This window comes from Lethenteron reissneri, unplaced genomic scaffold (genome assembly GCF_015708825.2).
Source record: "Lethenteron reissneri isolate LAM-NWPU_2019-01 unplaced genomic scaffold, ASM1570882v1 scaffold_1640, whole genome shotgun sequence".
NCBI lineage: Eukaryota > Metazoa > Chordata > Hyperoartia > Petromyzontiformes > Petromyzontidae > Lethenteron > Lethenteron reissneri.
The window spans coordinates 2,039,063-2,063,443 of record NW_026891378.1 but is presented as its reverse complement, the minus strand read 5'-3'; the positions used below and the strand labels follow the sequence as shown (position 1 = coordinate 2,063,443).

The 24,381-nt window shown below is 52.5% G+C and overlaps 1 protein-coding gene across 1 annotated transcript; it reads left to right on the top strand.

Moving 5' to 3' along the window:
• Positions 1-6,212: 6,212 nt before the first annotated feature.
• Positions 6,213-20,405, top strand: LOC133339088 (E3 ubiquitin-protein ligase Midline-1-like). The gene is given in 7 exon segments (XM_061547205.1): positions 6,213-6,773; positions 15,824-15,919; positions 16,706-16,939; positions 18,514-18,536; positions 18,786-18,868; positions 19,853-20,263; positions 20,266-20,405. Coding segments are annotated over 7 exon segments (1,548 nt in total).
• Positions 20,406-24,381: the final 3,976 nt, after the last annotated feature.

The following is a 24,381-nucleotide window of genomic DNA, read 5'->3' as shown; positions in this document are numbered from 1 at the left end:
GCGCGCAGTCCGGGGCCTGCAGGTGACGCACGTCGACCCCGATCGCGCTGCAGTGCGCTGCGCTCACGAGCGAGACCACCGCCCCCGTGTCCAGCAGGATTCGGGTACGCACTCTGTTTACCTCCCCTTCCACCAGCGACGTGGCCCCCGTGATCCCCGCCACCAGCTCCCGTAGCCAGTCGCCAGGAGTCACCGTTTCCGTGGGCGTTGTTGCTGGAACCTGTGTGGAGATCACTCGCTCGCCATTATCACTACAGCTTGTTTGTGTCGGGGCTACGTCGATTTCACCCCCCGGTGGCCCCCTCTCTAGGGGGGCCTTAGTGTTTGACCTATGCATCTGCCTCGCACGGGCGAGCTGAGGGCAGTCTCTCATGCGATGCCCTCGACGGTCGCACACATAACACGTCCGGGGAGGGGTGGCAGCTCCGTAGTGGGTCCCCTGCCCACTCCCTCCTCCCCCAGTGCGCTGCTGCTCATACTCTGCTTCTAGTCGGGCTATCCTTCCAGTTAGCCCTCCTACCATGGAGTCTAGTTCCCCCATCTCGGATCGGATGGTCTCAACGGAGGATTGCAGTTTGGTCATTTTTTTATTCGTTTCCTCACGTGCTTGGGTTATCATATCTCCCACACCGGCCTGTAACCCGGCTACCCACCCCGGGGTGGTCTCGCTGGGTCTCTGGGGCTCCCTTGCCCGTCCCCTTACTGCGATGGCGGGCTCTTCCTCCTCGTCGGAGAGTAGGCTCGCTACGGCGCACTCTCGTCCCCTCCCTCGAGTGCGCGCGCGCTCGACGAGGGTGTTAAAGGAGAGGCGTGCACCGTCTACATTTGGCTGCCACCACGGGGTGTGTGCCAAATATCGCTGGATTTTACCAGCGGCGAGGCCCTCAATTATTTTGGCCTCGTACTCTGGGTACGCGAGCTGGGTCAACATGCGTACATCCTCGGCGTAATCTCGTAGATCCTCGCCGGGTTGGCGGCGGCGTGCCTCTAAGGCCGTCTGCGCATCCTCCTCTTCATAGGCGCCGAAGCGCCGTTCGAGTTCGCACATTAATTTTTCCCACTGAGTTTGTGCGCTTGCGGGCAAAGCTTCCACAAAGTCAGCTGCCCGTCCATCTAAATGTAGTTCTAACTGCTGCAACGCCTCCTCATCTGACCACCCATTAACCTTTTTAGCCCCCCTGATGCTGCGGGCAAACGATTTCCATGATGGAATTCCTTTGCCCGTAAATGTGCATTTTACTTTAACTTGGGTTGGGGGGCCTCTCTCCCTTGGGGGCGCGGGGAATCGTCCCGTTTCTGACACCAATATGTGGGGGCCGTTGGCCCCCGGGGTCCCGTCCGCCTGCATCCCCTATTCCGGTTGTGTTGCCGCGCCGCCCTATTACCCGCTACGGTTTCGCCGGCATTCGAACGCGACGCTCCCACTGTTACCGCCTCGCGCCGCGCTCCCACGCTGCGAGCATACGTGCGCACCGCATCGTCAATCAAGCGCCATACTCCCCCTCTTTACACCGCTACGTACAGCTCTCGCACGCGGCGAGCGTGTGCCCGTCTATAGCCCTGTGCGGCACTCGCCTCCACGTCGAATAACCACGTGACCAATGCGCACCCGTATCCGACACGTAGCGAACGTACGCGCACTCACGCACACAGCTCCCCGCGGCACTCACTCACCACTGAATACTCTCGTTATGATCGCGCACCTGTATCACACACGGAGTGAACACACGCGATACCCACTCTCGCGCCGCTCTGCGCAGCGCTCCCCCGAGACGAGCCGCAGCACTACACTCACCCCTGACTACTCGCGTTATGATCGCGCACCTGTATCGCACACGGGGTGGACGCACGCACACACACGCAGCTCCCCACGCAACACACTGCTCAACAAGATCACGCGAGACCACGCTTCGCTATTAATGATTTATTATCTGATACTCGCGAATTGATGCTAAGTCAGTACGAGTCGACGAGGCTGGCCTATCCCACTTCCCCTGGACCTATTCCCTATTTATCGGCTTACGATAGCCCGTCACCTTGCTACTCACGGCTCGAAGTATTCGGCGTCCTGTGGCTTTTCCTCTATGCCGTCGGGACACGTCGCGCGGACGTCCGGAGGGCAGAGCTGGGAGCCGACTTGCACGCGTGCCTCTTGAAGAGAAGTGACCTCTCTCTACCTTGCTGCGATCCCTTTTATCCTCTGTCCCGTACTCCCGAATGCTCTCCGCTCATGAGCGGTGCATATGCTAATCAATGTCCTGCCCGCACGGCGTAAACTCTAAACAATGGCACGCACCTCCCTTGCACGAGCACGGCCGCTCCGCGGCGCCTCCATGGCGCTTTTGTTATGCTAATCATATGTGCTGCGGCGTCGATTCCAAGCACGCTCCTGTATTAATCTCCCTCTCATGCATGGCGCCGCGCTCCTGCGCACCCTAAACTATGCCGCCCCGTCCCTCCTCTGCCTGTCTCGTCGACCTGTGGGGGTGTGTGTGGGGGGAAAATGCGCCTCAACCGCGGTGGCCGAATGCCCCATGCCGCGACCACACCATATTAAGGCTGGTCGCAGCGCCGCGGCGCAACGTAGCACGGGGGAGGTCGTCCAATTCCCTGATCGCCGGAAACCGTGAGAGTTAATCCCGATAAGGGTTTCTCGGATAAAAACCGGCCGAACAGGTGATCTCCCCTTCCAGCTCTATGGGTGGGGGAAAATGCGTGCGGGTGTGTTCATGTGAGGTGAGGTGAGGGGGACGCGGGGTTGGCTCCGTTGCTTGGTGGTGGCGAGGTCGGGGGTTGGGCGCCTGCCGAACGGCTTCGTGGCGGCGGCATCACACAACGTTGCTTTAATGGCGACAAAAAGGACAATAATTGGATCAGGAATACCGAGAAACTTAAGATTTTAAATTGATTAACTATGCCTCGATTCGTCATGCACTATTGAAACAATTTGCTCAAGGACGTGAACCAACTGTGGCAGATAATACTTTCTTGACAACCAAGTGCAACCAACTCTTGAAAAGTCTCGGCAATAGTAACAGCGCACATTTACATAACCCCTTTAGTCCACTGGCTTAACACGGCGAACCCACAGCGCACTGACGATCGCAGAACTCCCCGGCGACCGTTCGCACCACAACCCTGACGCGCGCTCCGCTCCCGGGTGACGAGGCAACGCGGCAGAAGCCCACCAGCTTGGTGAGCAACATTCACTCTCGAGGTCACGTGCAGCCTCGGGGATCACCCCCCCCCCCCAGGACCCAACGGTAGTGCAGCACTCCTAGGTTTCAAAGCAGCATAAACCTCAACCTTGGCTCGCACACACAACGGCGCCCTTTAATGGATCAACGCAGAAGTAGCTTCGGGACTTGGTTGGTTGCTCTCAACAGCGCTCTGAGTGACTCCACTCAGCAGTAGTCTCAGTCACTGCCACGCCTGCACGGCAGCACCGCACACAGCTGCTCCACGTACCAACAGCACCAGGCACCGACTCGCCCATTACAACGGCAGCAGCAGCAGTGCCAGCAACGACCCATCGTGACAACGGTCCCGGTCACCGACTCGCCCACACCGCAGCAGCCACTCCCTTGCAGGAGCCCCCCCCCACCGCCCGGCCCCGGTGAACGACGACCACCCCAGCCCCTCGTGCAGAAAAACCCCTCCTCTTAACGATGGTAATTGGTTCCACGAAACCAGTCGTTAAGTGATTTGGTCGTTAAGCGAGTATATGAAATGCACGTTAATGGCTTAGTGTAGTGTATAGTAGTGTATAATAGTTTAGTGTGTGTATAGTGTAGTTTATAGTAGTGTCGTGTATAGTAGTGTAGCGTATAGTAGTGTAGTGTATAAGTAGTGTTGTCTATAGTAGTATCTAGTGTAGTGTGTAGTAGTGTCGTGTATATCATAGTGTATAGTGTAGTTCATGGTGTACTGTATGGTGTAGTGTATAGTAGTGCAGGGTCGTCGTAGTAGTTTAGTAGAACCCCTCTTAACGACGGTTATTGGAACCACGAAACCAGTCGATAAGTTATTTGGTCGTTAAGCAAGTAAAGGACATTCACGTTAAAGGCTGAACTCGTTCCGATAGCATCGAAAGTTACCCTTTTTCACCCAAAAACACTACGCTATACACGACACTACTACACACTACACTAGACACTACTATACACAACACTATTATACACTACACTACTATACACTAAGCCATTAATGTGCATTTAATTTACTCGCTTAAGGACCAAATCACTTAACGACTGGTTTCGTGGAACCAATTACCGTCGTTAAGAGGAGGGGTTCTTCTGCATGAGGGGCTGGGGTGGTCGTCGTTCACCGGGGCCAGGCGGCGGTGGGGGGGGGGGCTCCTGCAGGGGAGCGGCTGCTGCGGTGTGGGCGAGTCGGTGACCAGGACCGTTGTCACGATGGGTCGTTGCTGGCACTGCTGCTGCTGCCGTTGTAAGGGGCGAGTCGGTGCCTGGTGCTGCTGGTGCGTGGAGCAGCTGTGTGCGGTGCTGCCGTGTGGGCGTGACAGTGACCAAGACTGCTGCTGAGTAGAGGCGCTCAGAGCGCTGTTGAGATCAACCAACCAAGTCACGAGGCTGCGGTTGCGTTGATCCATTAAAGGGCACCGTTGTGAGTGCGAGCCAAGGTTGAGGTTTATGCTGCTTTGAATCCTTGGAGTGCTGCACTACCGTTGGGTCCTGGGGAGAATCCATGAGTCTGCACGCGATCTCGAAAGTGAATTTTGCTCAGCAAGCTGGTGGGCTTCTTTGCGTTGCCTCGTCACCCGGGAGCGGAGCGCGCGTCAGGGTTGTGGTGCGAACGGTCGCCGCGGAGTTCTGTGATCGACGAGGCGCTGTGGGGTCGCCGTGTTAAGCCGGTGGACTTACGGGGTTATGTAAACGTGCGCTGTTACTGTTGTCGAGAGTTTTGAAGAATTAGTTGCACTTGGTTGTCAATAAATGATTATCCTCCACAGTTGGTTCGCGTCCTTGAGCAAAGTGTTTCAATAGTGCATCACGAATCGAGGTATAATTTATAAATTACAAATCTTTCTCTGTATTCCTGATCGAGTTATTGCCCTTTTCATCGCCGTTAAAGCAATGTTGAAAAATCCGCGCTGGTGCCCGATAATAAAATTAAGGGAATTTCACGGCAGATAAAATTGATCCTAACTCATTTTTCTCTCTCCCACGTAAAAAGATTAGCGGCCCTCACAATTAGCATGGCTGCAATAGCGATTCGGGTCTCATTTTTTGGCTGCTCACCCAGAGCTAAAAATGCCCTGATAGTGCATTGCCTTTGCACTTTTCGCCTTTTGGCGTTCTCCGGTCTGAGACTCGTGAGACTAGGCCCTAAAGAAAGATGTATCTGTAGTAGGCCAATCCGTTTCAAAGGCAATGCATCATATATTAACAGAGCCATGTTTGTTTGCATGTTCGCTACAAGTACTGTGTGTGGTTAATGCAGCAATTGATTTCTTGCAAAAGGTATATATTGGTGTTTGAACATCTGAACACAACTCCAGTTTAATTGCCAGAAAGGGTAAAACCTATTATGATTTTCTCAAACTTTTATACCGGCAAAAAAGGTCCTAATTAGTTTTTTATGCGCTGATGTTGATGTGATACAGTCGCACTACCCCTGGGGCACCTGCCCCCAGCCCACATGAGCGGGTCACGGTGCCGGGTTCAGCAAAGGGCCTCGCCCGGTGGTACGTGGCTCCACAAACTGGACCCTGAGCCCCAGGCACGTGACCGAGTTAAACACGGCAACTCCCACCAGTGTCTCACAGCTCGACAACTGGAACACGACTTTGAGACAGGAACACATTATTTTCATGAAGTAGTTTAAAGTGTTAAACTTAAAATAAAAAAAGGTGAAGCTGAAAGACGAAGATAACAACAATCTCGTGGAGTAGAGCGGCAGGGAGCAACGAGTTTACAAGCAGCGTTCCCCTGCCAGTTCAGTTGAGACGAGTTGAGGTGAGTTCAGTTGTGATGAGGCGAGTAGAGGTGAGGTGAGATGAGGTGAGGTGGGTTGTAATGAGGTGAGTAAAGGTGATACGCAAATCAAACTGAAAGACTTACTGCTTCCTTGTTGCCCATTTACGTGGCTTGTTCCTCGTTTAGCCTGAGCTACAGACAGAGACTGCCTGAGCTACAAACAGAGACTGCCTGAGCTACAGCCAGTGCCTTCTCTGAGTGGGGCCACAGGGCATGGCGAGTGCGGCTCCCAGCGGTAGCGAGGCTCCAGGGGAGTTGACCTGCCCCATCTGCCTGGACGCTTTCCGCTGCCCCTGCACGCTCAGCTGCGGCCACTCGTTTTGCCTCAAGTGCGTGGAGGGCGCCTGGGATGTGGCCAAGTCCTTCTCCTGCCCGCAGTGCCGAGTGACCTTCCCTTGGAGGCCCAAGCTGAGCAAAAACTTCACGCTCGCCAACCTGGTGGAGCAGCGCAGTGCCACAGAGAAAATGGCCACCGTGGTCTTGTGTGACTTCTGCAACGATGGCACGACCGCTGCCTCGAAGACCTGCCTCAGTTGTGATATGTCCTACTGTGTGACTCATGTAAAGCCTCATCAGGAGAACCCGAAGATAAGCAGCCACATTCTGGTGGATCCAGCCACGAATCCTGAGGACCGCAAATGCAAGCCGCACAGAAATAGGATCAAGTTTTACTGCCGACAGGACGAGAGCTTGGTCTGCACAACCTGCATTATTGCAGGAGACCACAAGGGTCACGATGTGGCTACGCTGGAGGATGAGCACAAGACACGGGAGGTGAGACGGTTTGCCTGTGTGAGCGGGAGCCCCTCCTGCATGAAGTCATCATGTCCCAGTACAAACTGAACAATAATATCCAAATAAATATTATATCATTCCTCTCTCAGCTTCCCATTGTTTCTTCAAATTTTAACAACCTTGATTTAATATAAAGTATGCAGAGGTTGTCATAGTGCAGAAATAATACGAAAACATTATCAATCCTGTTATCTGACAAATTTATAAATGTGCTCTTCGTATATTTGATAAAACTGAAGGACTATGATGCATACAATGTTTTCTCTAAAATACATGGGTAGATAGACCGTGGTTTGTATAGAAGAAGTGGTTTGTGGAATAGAGGAGCATTCCCCAAAATGTAAACGAAATGTAAAATGATTGGGACTGCGTGAGCTGCAGTGCTCACCGCTTGGTAGCCTCGTGCCGTTCTGTCCCAGTTAAGCGCCGCACTCTACAGCAGCTACCGGGTCACTGGACGTGGCGTTCCAGAAATGTCGCTTGATTTTGACGGACCAAGTAATTCGTGACTTCATTTATATTTTCATCAATATTCTCTTCACCGAATTTCTCTGACACTCAACAGTCACATAACAGCGGTTCCTGGTGCCATGTAAAACTAAACCAATACTATTTTTTATTTCAACAATTGAAGGTCACTGAGCTATGCATAGCTCTTTTTTACAGACAAACCTGGCCACAAATGACAGCTCAACGAAGTGGCTTATCAGGTATAAATGTATAGCAGCCAAATGCTCTAAACGCACTTTCCAAATCGTGGACAGAAAAACTGGAGGGCCCAGAGAAAGATCCATGCGACCATGGAGAGAGACATGCAAACTGCAAAAACAGGCATAAGACACGGGTTCGAACCCACGTCCTCCTGTATTGCAGGCATGGCAGATAACATCTCGCCGCTGCGGTGCCCTGTCCACCAACGACTCAGCTAGCCCCGCCCATCACTCGGGTAGCCCCGCCCACCACTCGGGTAGCCCCGCCCACCACTCGGGTAACTCCCGCTCATTACTCGGGTAGACCGGACCACTTCTCCTGTAGCCCCACCCACTGCTCAGGTAGCCCTGCCCACTGCTCAGGTAGCCCCACCCACTGCTCAAGTTACCCCACCCACTACTCAGGTAGCCCCACTCACTACACAGGTAGCTCCGCCTACTGCTCAGGTCGCTCCACTCACTGCTCAGGCAGCCCTACTCATTACTTATGTGGCACATTAGGAATGGATCACTCTTTTAATTACGTCCTTGTGCAGCAAGGGAGTAAAGTGTGGTTCTGTGAAAGTCCTGATGTGCTGTGCAGTGCATCAATGCATGTGTAGGGCTGTTACAGAGGGTCTGTTGTGTAGGGCTGTTTGCATAGGGGCTAACGGAAAACAGACACAGTGGGCGGGGTCTCCGTGAGCACACGGGGTGGTGCCCGCAACGACGTCCGTACTGGACGGCGTGAGGGGGGGTTTCGATCCTCTAGGGGGGTATAAAAAGGGTTGAGCCAGAGAGCTCGGGGCTCAGTCTTAGAATAGTTAAGTGAAGAGAGAAGACCGGCCAGATAGGCCCTGGACTCCCCCTGGGACGCCGCCCTTGTAAGGGCAGTGCAGGCTGGAGCCAGTGGCGTGGTCCCGGAACCAGAGTCAGACCTCTGGGATTCCGGGTACCGTAGCCCGACTGACCAGTGTCGGGCCAGACAGCCTCCCCTAGCCCGTTAGCGGAGGACTCGGCTAGGAAGGCTAGCTAGGGGTGAATTCGCAGTTGTACGGGTGAGGGGGCCGATACATCCCTCCAGTATTGTAAAGCCATTGTGAAAATAAATACGTGTGCCTTACCCCGTTGTCCACGCGTCGTCAAGAACACTTCATCTGGCGTCAGAAGAACCAAGAACATGGACACGCGCCAAACAGCTCGAGCCAGGGAACAGCAGGCGGAAGACGCCGCCGAAATTGTCGAGCCCGAGATGGCTCTACTAGACGACGTGCAGCCGGGGCCGGACGCGCGCTTACCGGAGCGTCGCCATGAAGAGGAGCAGCGGGGAGACAACCTGAGGCTGGCTCACGAGAGGCTGGCGGAACTGCTCTACGCCGCTGCCGCTACGCTGGAGAACATCACACGGCTGGGGGCTGGTGGTCCACCGCGGGCCGAGGGGAACCGGCGTATGGAGCGCCTTCCCGCCATTTCGGAAGATTTAAATTTTGAATTTCCCGCCATCGACGCAGCGACCGCTAGGGGCGTGGCCAACCTCAACCTGGGGTCCGACATCGGCCGCGCTGGGGCTGCCGCATCAACGACGGAGGAGGGCGCGTCATCAAAGCTGCGACAGGCGATGCCATCTGCCATTCGCGCCGAGACGCAGCCGAGTCGGGGAGGCAGCAGCCCACGGGACTCCACGGCAACCGCTGCACTACACCAAAGGCTGCCCCCGCTTAAAGAATTCGTGGGCGCAGAGGGCGACTGGAGCGGCTTCCGAAGACGCTTCCTCGCCCACCAAGAAATGGCTAAATGGACAGACGAAGAAGCTCTCAGCGCCCTGCCGGCGCTCCTGGACGGCGACGCGCTTGCCGCCCTAACATCGGCACCAAAGGAAAAGCGCTCTACGTTACCGATGGCGCTGCAGCTGCTGGGAGGGGTCTACGGACCATCGGCGGAATGCAGACAGGAGTTCTACGACCGCAAGCGGGGAGAAAAGGAGTCGCCCCTAGCGTACCGAATGAGCCTCCTGGCGATGGCCAAGTCGGCCTTCCCCCGGATGGATGACGACGGCATCGACGCTATGGTAACGGAGAAGATACTCCTCCTGGCCGACGATCTTGACATTGCTGTCGTCGCACAGGAGGACGCGGAAATGACATCGCTCCAGGCGGCGCGGCTCCTCCACGCAAACCTCCTGTCGCTTCGGCGAAAAGCCAGCAGGGCATCGGCGGGGCGTGCGGTGGCTGCAGCCACCCTTCCGACGGAGGAACTCTACGCCGTCGACCACCGACGGCAACAGGCGACGAGTGCACGGCCGGGCCAGGACGGGTCGGGCCGTTCCGACCATTCGTCACCTCCGACGTCGCTCCCGCGGTGTTTTAACTGCGGCGTCCGGGGCCACGTCGCCTCGGGGTGCCGCTCTCCTCGTCAGCGCGGGACGACACCTCACCGGGACGACGGGCCTCATCCCAAGCTCCACCATCAAAAACCGGCGAGTCGCGGCACCCCACACGTTTGGCCCACACACACACCCGTCACGCACTCAAACACCGCGACGAGAGGGGGGCCGGTATCACGCACCATCGCACCATCACGCACCACTCCGGGTACCCATATCGAACCCGGCCAGTGGTCCGTGCTGGCCGATCGTGTGGTTGCCGCATCGTCGGGGCAGTCGGCCGTTGTAGGATATATCGACGGGGTGGAAGTGCGCATCCTGGTCGATACGGGGGCATCGGCGACTATTATTTCGGAATTAATTTATAACATTCTCCCTGTCCGAAGTCGTCCTTTGATGCCAGTTAACATACCATTCTATGCGGCTAACGGGGGCTCACTTGGCATCATCGGACAAATTCGTGCCCAAATTTGTATCGGGGAAATTAAATTGTCTGGGCCGATTTTTGTTTCTTCCTCGCTGGCGGTTCCGTGCCTGCTGGGGACGGACTTCCTGGCCAAGATGCCGATTGTAATTTTGATCGACCAGGGGTGCATAGAGCTTCCATCGGGCAGACGCATGGCGTTTCTGCCATCACCGGTTGCGACTCGGACGGCGTTCGCGACGGTGCCGGCGTTCGTGGAGAGAACGGTACGCGTTCCTCCGGGAACGCAAATGTTGGTACCCTTGAAACTTCGGCGGCCCCTCGTTAAGGGTGCTGGGGCACAAGGGGTACTGTTGGGACCGTCTAGGGCCGGGGTTAGTGGACCTGACTTACTACCGGCCCAGACCATAGTGAGAGGGGATGGTGAACCCTTCATCGCGGTCCTAAATGTGGGCTCGCGGACGGTGGTGCTCCCACAGGGGACCGTGCTTGCTCACGCAACGCCGGTGCCGTGTGAGGAACCCGCCGTAAATTCCGTCAACACTGTCCCTGCGTCGCGACCGCGTTCGGACAGCGATGAAGGGTGGCTCGAGGCGCTTTGTGCGGGATCGACGGACCTGTCCGATTCAGAGCGTCGACAACTTAAAACATTACTGCGAGAATTTTCCGACGTTTTTAGTCGAAATAAGTATGATTTGGGTTGCACTCACTTGCTGCGTCACCATATTGACACGGGTGACAGCGCGCCAATTCGCCAAAATCCGTTTCGGTTGAGTCCCGCCGAAAAGGACCATGTCAAATCGGCTGTTGATGACATGTTGGCCGCGGACATCATTTCTCCTTCCACCAGCCCTTGGGGAGCGCCGATCGTCCTGGTTAAAAAGCAGGACGGTTCGTTGCGGTTTTGCGTTGACTTCCGGCGTCCTAATAAAATTTCGGTTGCCGACGCATACCCGCTCCCTCGGATGGATGAATCGCTTGACGCCTTGGCGGGAGCGCGATTCTTTTCCACACTAGATTTACTTTCGGGATTCTGGCAGCTTCCTCTGGATGATGAGTCAAAGCCTAAAACTGCTTTTCGTACGCCGCACGGCTTGTTTCAATTCAACAGGTTGCCGATGGGCTTACACTCGGCCCCGGCAACTTTCCAGCGTTTAATGGAATTGGTTTTGGCTGGACTGCAATGGGAGTCGTGCCTCATTTATTTGGATGACGTTATCGTCTTTGGTAAAACTTTTGATGAGCATCTCCAGAGGTTGCGGGCGGTTTTCCTTAAGATGCGGGCTGCTAATTTGAAATTTAAGCCCCAAAAATGCCATTTGTTGCGTGATTCGGTGCGTTATTTGGGGCACATCGTGGGGCGCTCAGGTATTGCTACCGATCCCGCCAAAACGCAGTGTGTCAGCTCCTGGCCGACTCCCACCTCGGTGGGAGAGGTCAGGAGTTTCATTGGGTTCGCGTCGTATTATCGACGGTTTGTTGCTGATTTTGCAACAATTGCTAAACCCCTGCACGCTCTAACATCTAAAGGGGTTCGTTTCCACTGGGGTCAAGAGGAGGAGGCTGCGTTCCGCTCCCTTCGGGACGCCCTGGTGAAAGCCCCTCCCTTGATCTACCCTGACTTTTCGAAACCCTTTTTGCTCGACACCGATGCGAGCAACACGGGTATTGGGGGTGTGCTTTCCCAGGTGGTTGATGGCGTTGAACGGGTGGTCGCGTACGGTAGTCGGGTGTTGTCTCCTGCGGAGCAGAGATATTGTGTTACCCGTAGAGAACTGTTGGCAATTGTTTTTTTCATCCAACAGTACCGCCCATATCTGTACGGTCGGCATTTCACCGTCCGCACAGATCATGCGGCACTACAGTACGCCCTGCGGGTCCAACAACCATCGGGACAGTTGTCTCGATGGTTGGAGGTTCTCCAGGATTTTGATTTTGAGACCACTTACCGTAAGGGCGTTCGCCATACCAACGCGGACGCTCTGTCACGCATGCCAACCACCTCGGAATGTGCATGCCTCCTGGGGTCGGGACGTTGCAGACCTTCAGGGGACGCATCGGTCCCGATCCTGGCAGCCACCGACGACGACGAGCCACTGCGTGATAATTCGATCGAACAACAGGGAAGGGATTCCCTGTTGGGGTTGCCCGTCACTGAGTGGGGGCGCCTCCAAATGGAGGATACCTCCCTCCTCGGGTGGCGTCGTCGCGTCGGGGGTGCTGGCCGGGTGAAAGGTGATTCGGGTGCATGGGAAATGGTACAGGGTCTGTTCATGCATTGGGACGCAAAATCACAGCGACATCGGCTGGTCGTCCCTTCGGAGTTGCGAGGCAAAGTGGTGTGGGCCGCGCATGAGCGCCTGTTACATCTGGGGACTCTAAAGACCCTTGCACTGATACAACTAGATTTTTTTTGGCCTGGTATGACAAAGGATGTGGGGGATCTTTTGAGTTCATGCCCGCGGTGTGCGCAACGGAAACCGCCGGCGCGGGAGTCTAACCCGCCTTTACAATCAATCAAGGTGTCCAGAATAAATGAGCTTGTCGCACTGGACATCTTGGGGCCATTTCCCGCCACCCCCAGGGGCAATAGGTATTTGCTGACAGGAGTTGAGTATTTTACGCGCTGGCCCATGGCCTGGCCCCTTGCCAACCAGTCGGCAGCAGCCATCGTGGACGCCTTTGTTCAGGGATACGTCCTGGGCAAAGGTGCTCCGGAGCGGCTGCTGACCGACCAGGGTAAAAATTTTTCCAGCAAATTGCTTAAACAAGTCTGTGACCTATTAGGCACAAAGAAAATTCGGACCTCCCCGTATCACCCACAGACCGACGGAATGGTCGAGCGCCTGCATCGCACCATTTCGTCAATGATGGCACAGCAGGTCTCAGATTCTCAAACTGATTGGGACCTGCATATTCAGGGGGTCTTGGCGGCATACCGGATGGCACCCCATGCAGCTACGGGGTTTTCCCCCTTTTACCTTATGTACGGTCGCGAACCCGACCCGCCTGTTCGCGCCCAGCTGCAGATCCCCGACCCGCAAGGAAAAACTAAATTGGCTGACCACGTCAAATTTAATCTGGCTAAATTAACAGAGGCGCGGGATGCTGCGAGGTTGAACTCGGACCTCCGTCAAAAGGCGAACGAGCGCCTCAGGTTGGGTCGGGCGCATGTCATACAGTGGAAACCGGGGGACAGGGCATGGTTGCACTGTCCCCAAGTACCCCTGGCTACCTCCCCTAAGCTGGCGCGGCCGTGGCGGGGTCCTGTGGAAGTGGTCGAGGTCTTGCGACCACAGTGCGTGCGCATTCGTTGGGGGAAGCGGCGATGGTTCGTGCACCCCTCTCGGTTGAAACCTTTCGTCGCGGCACACAAACCCACTTCACACATGCGTGGCCAGACGTGTGGGGGGTCGACCGACTCACTGGGTCCGTCTCCACCCCGCTCACCTAATGCCTTGCCGGCCGTGCCACCTCCAGGTGCATCGAGACTGACGGGCTCACGCCCGACCACCCCTTCTGGGGATACCAACAGTCACGAGGCATCAGAGGAGGCCTCGCTCCCGGACGGACGATTACCATCTGACGGTCCGCCACCCGGGGTTTCCCCGTGTGAGGGGCCCGCCGCAAGGACACGCGCAAAAATGCGCAGACTGTTGTGAAACCGCGAGATGTGTAGATATGTTGTGTTCATTGTGGGTTGTGTGAGGGGGGTGTGTTCCCTGCCCATTGAATTCACATACGTGGTGCTCACCTGCTGTTGTGTGTATGGTGGCTTCGCTGCAAATTGTATATAGTTTGTTCTTACGGTATCCGTATTTATTCGGGGGGGGTGCGTCGGATTGTTCCCTTTCGGGGTTGAGGGTTTTGTTGTTGTCATTGTTGTTGTTGTTGTCGTTGTTGCTGTTGTTTCCTTCATGTTAGTGTTAAAAAACGTTTTTTTAAGGCACACGCGGGGGTCCAGGGGTTAAATAACCTTTATTGAAAGTTGTTGCAGCCGGGACGGCTGCGAGCTGTACAGGGGGGGGTGATGTAGGGCTGTTACAGAGGGTCTGTTGTGTAGGGCTGTTTGCATAGGGGCTAACGGAAAACAGACACAGTGGGCGGGGTCTCCGTGAGCACACGGGGTGGTGCCCGCAACGACGTCCGTACTGGACGGCGTGAGGGGGGGTTTCGATCCTCTAGGGGGGTATAAAAAGGGTTGAGCCAGAGAGCTCGGGGCTCAGTCTTAGAATAGTTAAGTGAAGAGAGAAGACCGGCCAGATAGGCCCTGGACTCCCCCTGGGACGCCGCCCTTGTAAGGGCAGTGCAGGCTGGAGCCAGTGGCGTGGTCCCGGAACCAGAGTCAGACCTCTGGGATTCCGGGTACCGTAGCCCGACTGACCAGTGTCGGGCCAGACAGCCTCCCCTAGCCCGTTAGCGGAGGACTCGGCTAGGAAGGCTAGCTAGGGGTGAATTCCCAGTTGTACGGGTGAGGGGGCCGATACATCCCTCCAGTATTGTAAAGCCATTGTGAAAATAAATACGTGTGCCTTACCCCGTTGTCCACGCGTCGTCAAGAACACTTCACATGTGTGTACACCAGCATGTGATGACTGAGTCGGGTCTGTAGGTGGCTGGCAGGGTTATTGAATGACCACGCGGATATACCAGTCACATGGTTAATGGCGACTCGGGAGAAATGCTGTTTGTAACACACGTGCTGTTGCATTTTACAGGTAAAGGACCCAAAGGTTGTTTTTGATCGTTATATAAATGTTCTAGACTTTTTCTAGACGTTAAGCTTGGTTTTGAATTGTTCGTTTGTGATATATGCAATTAGAGAGGTTTTAGCACTGTGCATTGTAAAGGGATGATGCATTGTAATTACCTACTGTCATTGTAATTCTCTAACTCTAATACTGTTTAGTCTATAACCATACCCATGTACCCAGAGTATGACTACTTGCAATTCTATTGAGAATATAATACATGTAAAGTAGTAAGCTGTACAATGGTGACATACAGTACGTATACTGTACACATACAGTACATATAATGGGTGTAAGATGCCGATATGAGTGGATGGTATAGATAGACATACAGCTTAGGATTAAAGGAATATTCGAATAGTGATGTGCAAATGTGATTGTCAAAGACAAAGATGGTTTATCAGTAGTAGAATTGGGTTTAAGAGAAAACTGTTAATGATTAACCGCACTTGGACACGAGCCACATGGTGAATGGCGACTCGGGAGAAATGCTGTTTGTAACACACGTGATGTTGCATTTTACAGAGTGACGGTGCTGTTCTTCACAAGATTAATATTAACCACAATAAATGTGTCTGTCCTCGATTTGGAGCACCTGCCCACGTCCTTCATTTCGAGTGTGCAACACTTAGGTTTGAGCTCCTCGTGAAAACAGTTTCCTGCAGCGCTTGCTCCCCAAGCTTCCATCGCTGCACCGGGGCTCCTGCCCCCATCACTGTGGAGGGGGTAAGAGGGGATGCTCAGAGAGTGAGTGGAGCCTCCCCTGGTGACGTCTCTCACAGAAACAAGTGGAAGAGGAGACGCGGGCGGTGGAGGAGAAGAGGATGGAGGCGGAGGAGTCCATAAGGCAGATGGAGGCCGCTCGCAGGGACGTGCAGGTACCGTATCTGGGCCGGACTCGGTGACCCCATGACTCCAACTGAGTAGGGTTTGTGATGGAGGACAACTCTATTCATTTACGTGGACTTCCATTGGCTCTAAACACATTGTGGGACTAAAGATATAACAATCAGGACATGCAAATAAGTGGTTCTCATCTCCACTGAGAAACTCAATCAGTGGTGGGAATTCCACATTCCCATATCTCCATGCAACTTACCACTTCAACGTCTGTTATCTATATTGGTCAGATGAGGTGGTCCATACCTCGTATCCAATACTCTGGTGGAAGAGTTGGTGGATCACACATCGACTGTTGTACACTCTTTTAGTGAATCCAATTAGACGTTAGAGTGGCCAGGTGCCAGTATAGCAAGTGGTTTCATAATCCCCTATCTTCATCCATACATATGTGGTTTTCTCTCACATTCAAAATATTCATTTATAAGAGGAATTGGCCTAAATTCAAAATTCTTTATGGCTCTGCCTGTTGTAGGCAAATTCCAGATTTATCTTCGCTTCATATGAAGGCAAACAAAGCATCGTCCTGATAGCTTTGCGCAATGAGGATGGCACAGACCCTAAATGTACTCCTGATGGTATTTTATTATTTCAATGCCTCATAGCCCCCGAATCGTGTTGTACTGACAATGCACAACAGCGCTATCAGAGCAAGAAGGAGGGCTCAGTACTGCAGACTCGTATCACTGTCTGAACACCTGAATGTAATTTTACAAAGGAACAGACATTTAATGAACATAGGTGGCATTTATTTCTATTTGCAGGGTTCCATGACAGATACAAAGGCCTCAATCTCGGTCAGATTCGCCCACGCGAGAGCAGCGTTGGATGCGGAGGAGAAGGCGGCTTTAGAGCAACTGGAGCAGAAAGGGCGCAAGCTGCTGTCCCAGATCGAGAAGAAGATCGCTCATTATCAGCGCGAGATCAGCGAGCTCCAGGCAGCAGCCACTCGCCTGCAGGCCCTAGCGCAGGAGAGAGACTCGCTCGCGTTCCTGCAGGTGAGCGATGAGTCTCCAGTGTCGCTATTGGCACAGAGCCCTCTCACCAGGAGCAGCAGAGGGAGGTTCCTGAATGAGAGTTCGCATCCACTGGGCTTGAGAACAAAGCTCCACTCATGGACTTGCATCGCAGCTCCAGTGGCTGCCATGTGGAAGCCCAGCTCATATTTTCTCAGTTAAATTCACTCCCGTCCTTTAACAGATTCCCATTAAGTTGGTTTCATTGTGAATATAAATTAAATGTTATTGGAATTGCACTTGTTAAATAAACCCTACAACAACAGCAACAACAATGTACACCGTATTCATCATCAGCCATGATCTATCCCCTGATGGATGAAGGCCTCACCAAGCCGTTGCCACATCTCATAATGCCGCGATGCAACAATCCACCAACGCCTGCTCACGAGCCGATGTCATCTTTGCTTCTTATTTTGTGTGCCTCCACTTGCATGCGCTACCTTCATTGTTCTATAGGGATGCTAAAATAAATAGGTCTCATACACATATTAATGATATCATTGTGTCTTGAACATCACTGCTACAAGACCTGTACCATGTGCATTGTTAACACGAGAAATTACCAGTCCTAAGTTACACTCAACACAGATCAATATCAACTGTTCTCACTCTGAAATATTTGCCCTGCAAATCAGTGGTGGTCCTCATGGGGGAGGCGAGATGTTAACTACCTCGCCTGGTATACCGGAGGTCGTGGATTTGATCGCAAACCTGACATCCCTATACATTTGGAGTTTTCATGTCTTCTCCGTGTCCTCCAGTTTTTCCCTCCACATTTGAAAACGTGCGTCTTGAGTATTGGGCTGCTATAAATTTCCACGAGATTAACCACTCCGTTGAGCTATCATTTGTGGCCAGGTCGCTTCTGAAAGAGAGCTACATAGCTCCGTGGGCCTTACCTGTGTAGAGGAGTAGAATGGGGACGTGACGTCATGTGTGCCATCCAGTGCAATGACGTCATGCGCGCTGGGCGGCTCGATGACGTCATGTCTCGTGGAGTACTTAAGGGAGACCACGTGACGAAAGCGGGGTCACTGTGGGAATGAGTAGAGTGAGAAGGGTAGAGAGGGAACCAGGGTGTAGAGTGATGAAGTCGTGAGTCTGGAAAGAATCCCAGTGGTAGCCGATAGAGGTGCTTCTCTCTCTGGTCGGTGGCGTTGGCAGAGTCCCCGATCCGACACGGAGAGAGAGACCGGAGCTAGCCGGGCAGGGACCAGGACTCAGCGTAGGACCCCTAACCCCTGGGAGTTGTGTACCCTTGTGTTAAGTTGCAAAGTCTGTTATAAACCTTTGGCGAAATCCCATAAACTTACCTTCGTCTCCGAGTGCGTCCTGGGAACTCCTCAACACCTGGTAAAATTAAAATAATAGTTTTTAGTTGACTATCAACCAGTCTCATTCTGAAATATTTGCCCCGTAAGTCAGTGTTGGTGATCATAGGATCATAAGCTAAGACTTTGGGGTTTTTATTCCACGGTGTTGCAGTGGGAACTCCACTGATCACAAGGTAATGGAGGTAAAGTCACAGTAACGCATCTCTCTCTCTCCCACAGGGGCACCTGGAGAAGACGTGCAGGTAAAAGACGACTCACGACTCGACACACGACAACATGGGGCTGAGTGTGGGGTGCGGGCAGTGAGACAATGGCTGTATGTGGAAATGCTGTGTGTGGTGATGCTGTGTGTAGTAATAGTAATTCTGTCTGATGCTGTAATTGTGAGATGATGCTTTGTTTGATGAGTGCCTGTGAGATGGAGCTGTGATGATCCTGTGAGTGATGATGCTCTATGTGAGACAGTAGCCATGTCTGTTCTGATTTCACAGGACAGGGAGGGCTACAGCAGCTCCCAGCCAAGAGGACATTGCCTCGCTTCAAGTCCTGGAGACACCTGCAGTCAAACTCCTGTGTGAGTTCTTCAGTGTGAATAATGGGTGATGGGGCCATCTTCACAATAAATTATTGCCGTGTGTGTGCACGAGGTAGACTCAGCCTAACATTATTACCTGGAGTTTTATAAACATAACCACTAGGGAGACAAAGGTGGTCGGACCTAGTGCTGCCATGCCGGCCTTCATAGACGCTCGCTGACAGCACTCGTCCCAATAGTCTGTGAAGGCTACACAGGGGATCTTAGTCTTTGTTCACATCCCATTCCAGGACCCTACTGAACAGAGCCATGAGACTCAGTGTGCTGTTCTTGTGTAAATGATAAGCATGAGTCAGGGGTAATTGTGATGTTAAGATGCAGTGAGTGCCTGTGAATGTATAGGCATGTATAGGGGGGGGGGAGCGGCGCTTTAGTGGTTAGCACACAGCACTACGAACCTGGTTACCTGGGTTTGATTACCCGCCATGTCTAACATCAGTGGCAGGTGATATCTTATCCAGTCATGGGCCTCTAGTCGGCAGTTTCAGCCTCAAATTAGTTCCTGATGTTAGTAATGGTCATAATGATGGTGATAGTGGTCGTGATGATGGTGGTACTGATGCTGATGTTAGTGATGTGAGTGATGGGAATGGTGATAGCATTGGTGATGGTGTTGGTCGTGGTGATGTCAGTGACGGTCGTGGTGATGGTAGGAGTGATGATGATATTGGTTATGGTGGTCATGGTAGTGATGGTGGTGATGATGGTTTTGATGGTCGCTGTGATGGTTTTAATGATGTTGGTTGTGTTGGTGATTTTGGTGATAGTGATGAAGATGGTGGTGATGTATATGTTGTTGTCATCGATTATATTGATGGCAAGGATGCTAGGTGATGGTGATGTTTGTGATGTTATTGTTGATGGTAAAAATTATGGTTGGTGATGGTGATGTTGATGGTGGTGATGGTGGATGATGGTGATGACGGTGTTCTGTAAGTGATGTTGTCATCGCTGTTGTCACAGACGGATGCTCACCGACTCTGGACACGAACTCAGCTCATGACAAACTCCAGATCTCCTCAAATCTCAGGACGATGATGCTGACCGGTGCCTCTCAGGGTCGCCCCGATCACCCACACCGGTTTTATGGCTGTGCACAAGCCCTGTGCTGTGAGAGCTTCTCGTCGGGCCACCACTACTGGGAGGTGGACGTGGGGGACGTCCGGTGGTGGCGGGTTGGAGTCGCGTACGGAACGATCCCACGGAAAGGGAGTGGTGGTGCTACACAGCTGCTGGGAGGGAGCAATGCGTCCTGGTGTTTAGAGAAACGTGACGACAGCTTTTCAGTGGTTCATGGTGGAGTGGAGACTGCACTGTCGGTGAGGGGGTCCCTCTCCCCCCGCAGAATCGGGATTCACCTGCACTGGGAGGGGGGCTCCTGGCGTTTTACCGCGCCGACTCCATGGAGGTGATCCGCGAGGTTCGGCAGAGATTCTTGCAGCCTCTCTACCCTGGGATGTTGGTGCGGAGTTGTAATGATCGATTGGAGATCGTGGATCTGAGTCGCGCATCCTGAGGATGAGGAGAGATAGAAAGCCAAGAAACGGAGAGGGGGGATGGCGAGTAGAGGGTGAAGTGAGGGGAAGGTGGAACGGAGGGTGAGGTAAGGTGTAGGGAGGGTCAGGTGAATATTGAGGGGTAAGGTGAGCATGATCAGGGGAAGGTGAGGGGGGAGGGTGAGGTTGAGGTTGGTGTGCGTGAGCGATGTCGCCGGTGTAGTACAAATCGCCGGTGTGGAAGTTTGAGGGATTTTAATAAAATCTGAGTGGGGAATCAGCGCAGCCCCAGAGTCCGTGTGGCCGCTCCTTCACCTGCTGTGCGCGCTCGTGTCACCATGCCTCCTCATCCCTACGATTCACTATCACCCCATCATCATCACTGTCATCACCATCATCATTACCACCACAATGATCATCATCTTCATCATTACCATCACTCCATTATCATCACCAACACCTTTAACATCATTATCCCCATCATCACCATGATCACCATCGTCACCACCACCATCACCACCACCATCAACCACCATCAACCACCATCAACCACCATCAACCACCATCATCACTATCAACACCCAAAAAACCACCATAATCACATCCATCATCATGATCATCACTATCATCACCACCACCATCATCACCATAACCATCAAGACCATAACCATCATCACCACGATCACCATCATCACCACCAACAATGCCACAATTATCACCACCATCATCACCACCATCATCACCACCATCATCATCACTATCATCACCGTAAAAACCACCATCAACATCACCACCATCAACACCACCACCATCATAATCACCATCACCCTTCTTACTAACACCATCACTACAATCATTATTACAATGATAACGACCAATACCATCATCACCATTTCACCATTATTACCACCACTACCACCTTCATCACAATCATCATCACCATTACTATCATCATCAAACCCCCCCCTTCGCAAATCCCTTATCTCCACATTAAACATGAAAGACATAACACACACCACGTAACGTTTAACTCATACAGGTAGGAACAATGTTCCACACTGCCCACCAGGGATTTTTTGTCTGTCTGTCTGTCTGTCGTGCATAAATATATAATATACACAGCTCTTTGATTGGTGGAGACCTACAGCCGGGTACGGGAGGGGAGGTGCCTAAGGGAGGAGGGTCAGGGGAGGGGCCTAAGGAAGGGGGGAGTCAGGAGCGGGGCCTCTAAGGGGGGGGGGGTCAGAGGAGGGGCCTAAGGGAGGTGCTGTCAGGGGAGGGGCCTAAGGATATGGGGGGGTGGTCAGGGGAGGGGCCTAAGAGAGTGGGGGGGAGGGGCCTAAGGGAATGGGGGTGGGGGGAGGGGCCTAAGGAAGGGGGGGTAAGGGGAGGGGTCGATAGTTAAGGGGATTGGCTACCTGGCTGGCTGCCAGCGTGGTGGGGATGTAGCTCAGTGGGAGAGCGCACGCTTTGCATGTGTGAGGGCCCGCGTTCAATCCCCGGCTTCATGTTAGAAGCTTTTATTTAATTTATGTTTCCAACAAGGGTTGATTTCCAAAATTAATTGGCTGTGTCCATGTCCCTGTAATCGGGGTTCACGTGAACTCTCGTAAATATTACCCGATATGAACGATACCTTCGGGTGAATTTGTCTTGATTTCCGGAACTTGCTGTTTGTATAACTACCGATGCACACAGTGATCAAATTGTTTACTTAAACATTTGGAGATGAAAACAAGTGCTTAGAAGTATCCAATACACTTTTTTATTTCCGAATAAAAAATTTCCAAGAATAAATATGTAATGCGAGCAAGGATTGAGGGGGGGCGGAGTCTGGGTCACGTGGGGAGTGGGTGGAGTTAGGGTTACGTGGGTGAGAGGATTTAGCGAGAGAACCGGAAGGGGAAGGGGGAGTTGAGACGGAGTGAAACACGAGGAGGCCACGCTGGGCAAGACGGAGAGAGTGGCGCGGTCGCCACGCGGTGGGAGACGTCGACACCGTCAGGCATCGGTGTCAGACGGAGAGAGCTAACGGGGCTGTGAGAGGCTAGCTGTGTACGGGGCAGCAGTGACGCTAGATAGCGGAGCAGCGGTGTGGCTGCAAGGATTGCCTAATGGAGCAGCAGGGAGACGGCATATTGGAGCAGCAGGGAGACTGCATATCGGAGCAGCCGAGGCTGTGGAGAGGTCGTCGAGCAGGACGCGGGCCTGAGCGAGACGCCGTGGTATCGAGATTCTACGAACCGAATAAAGGACAACGGAGATCGACATCTGAGAGAGCGTCCTTTATTACAAATAAATTGGGAAAGCATTATAGTATCCATCCACATGTATTCTTGATATTTATTTTAGTTTCAAAGAAATACATTTTGCTTGGACTCTGTGCAAACACGATGTGTACAGGGCCCAGGGCCAACAGCAGAGTGAGTGGGGTGACAAGGGAGAGGAAGAAGCTGATGACGAAGTTTCACCCCGTATCGAGGTGGAACTGCACCCAGGTAGAACCAGAATAGGGATGTAGCTCAGTGGTAGAGTGCACGCTTCGCATGTGTGAGGCCCCCGTTTCAATCCCCGGCATCTCCACGAGGTGATGTTTTGTCAGTGGCCAATTTTACTCAAAGGAATATGCGTGGCCTGGACAAAAAACGCCTGCTTGTTTTCATTCGTTATGGTTGTTGAGCACAGATCCAGAAGACCAACATGTCATACGGTCAGCAATGAACAGCACGACAACCAAAATTGTAGTCGATAACAGTTAACATATTTATGGAAATTAGAAAAATTATTAGACTTCAAATCGTCGCATGGACTTCCAAATTCGAGCAGTGCGTGGAAGAAGCCGATAGAAAAGTGTTGTGACCTGCCGAGTGGTGGTCGAACGGAATGGGTGAGACGAAAATCAGTCTGGATTCTTCATCGCTGAAGGAGAACTCAACGAGTGGAATTATATCAGGATACTTGGGAAATTTTCTTGAAAAGAGTCGAGGTAAATTATGCCTAGGTAATTGAATGGGAAATCAAATTGTGATTTGAAGAAGAAATATGATCGTTGAATTTTTAACAAAACACTAAAGACCCAGATGTGACTTATCCATTAGGCCACTGGGCCATATTCATCGAGCCGTGTGTTCTTTGTATTGACCCCTAATGTGGATGAGATGTCACTTTCTGTTTCAAAGAACAAATTTGACCTAAGGCCTTCGCTCATTTACCAGCTTCACATTCCCTATTGCCGTACAAATACTGGAGGAAGGGCCTTTGCTATTGATGCCCCCAGGGTCTGGAATGCTATTGCCAATAAACTGCAACTTCTTCTTGGTTCTTTCGGTAAAGTCACGTAGAAGGGAAATAATAAAATAATAAAAATTTAACATAATAAAATCATTCTCACGACGTTTCGGCCACAACGCAAGCAGCCGTCCTCAGGTGAAGAACAGCCGTCCTCAGATGAAGAACAGGTCTGTTGGAAAGACGCCGTCTTTCCGACAGACCTGTTCTTCACCTGAGGACGGCAGCGTCTTTCCGACAGGCCTGTTCTTCACCTGAGGACGGCTGCTTGCGTTGTGGCCGAAACGTCGTGAGAATTATTTGATTATGTTTTATTATTTTATTATTTCCCTTCTACGTGACTTTACCGAAAGAACCAATAAGATGAATCCCTGCAGTCACGAAAGCTTTATATGGAAAAATAAACTGCAACTTGAATCACTACCTATGAGATCTTCACTCAAACTGCTCTAGAGGAGTTGTACACCCTTAGCTGCCACTGCAATTTAGTGGCCTAAAATACAATGTTTCGCTCCGGATGATCGCTGCAAAGTATGATCTGTGTTTTGATTTAGTGTGCTGATCTTAAAGGTGCATTGAAAAATGTTGATACTCCAACTGATGCTCCTACTGTTGTGGAGTGACTCATGCAGCCAACTATGGCTGCAGAGTTTGGTAGTACATGTTGTTTACGTCGTTTATTGTGAAAATTCGGTCACAGTTCCTATG